Raw genomic sequence first — 326 nt, 5'->3', positions numbered from 1 at the left:
AAGGGAGAGGAGGTTCAGCGTTGAAAGGCTTTTTTGATGAAGGCTTTAAGGCGACATGTCTACGAGGCTCGTTGCCGTAAGGGTCATCCATGTCTTTCACATGAGCACCAACATCACTTGAAGACAAGTTTCCTTTCAGGAGAAGAAAATGATCAGAATAATTCAAATGAAGATAAAAAAGATATGAATGTCTGCTTTCCATTTTTTTTACCTCCCATAAATAAAAAATCCAATTGTTTATGTACCAGAAATGTCACTGCACTGAATGAATTAAATATAAAAATGATTGAGATTGTAAAAAAGTTTCAGTGATCACAATTAAAGAT

At 34.7% G+C, this 326-nt stretch overlaps 1 protein-coding gene across 1 annotated transcript in view; it reads right to left on the bottom strand.

The window, feature by feature from the left end:
- The window catches only part of LOC119590495 (sulfite oxidase, mitochondrial-like), a gene marked incomplete at its 5' end in the record, with an annotated part of 1,995 nt that overhangs the window by 304 nt on the left and 1,365 nt on the right, over window positions 1-326 (bottom strand). The window contains one exon of the mRNA XM_037939145.1: window positions 5-132. Coding sequence (XP_037795073.1) covers window positions 5-132 — 128 coding nt within the window. The remainder of the gene's footprint in view (window positions 1-4; window positions 133-326) is intronic.

Source organism: Penaeus monodon, chromosome 27 (assembly GCF_015228065.2).
Source record: "Penaeus monodon isolate SGIC_2016 chromosome 27, NSTDA_Pmon_1, whole genome shotgun sequence".
In the NCBI taxonomy this organism is placed as follows: Eukaryota; Metazoa; Arthropoda; class Malacostraca; order Decapoda; family Penaeidae; genus Penaeus; species Penaeus monodon.
Note: the sequence above shows the minus strand (reverse complement) of the source record. Positions and strands in the feature narration are given on the sequence as shown.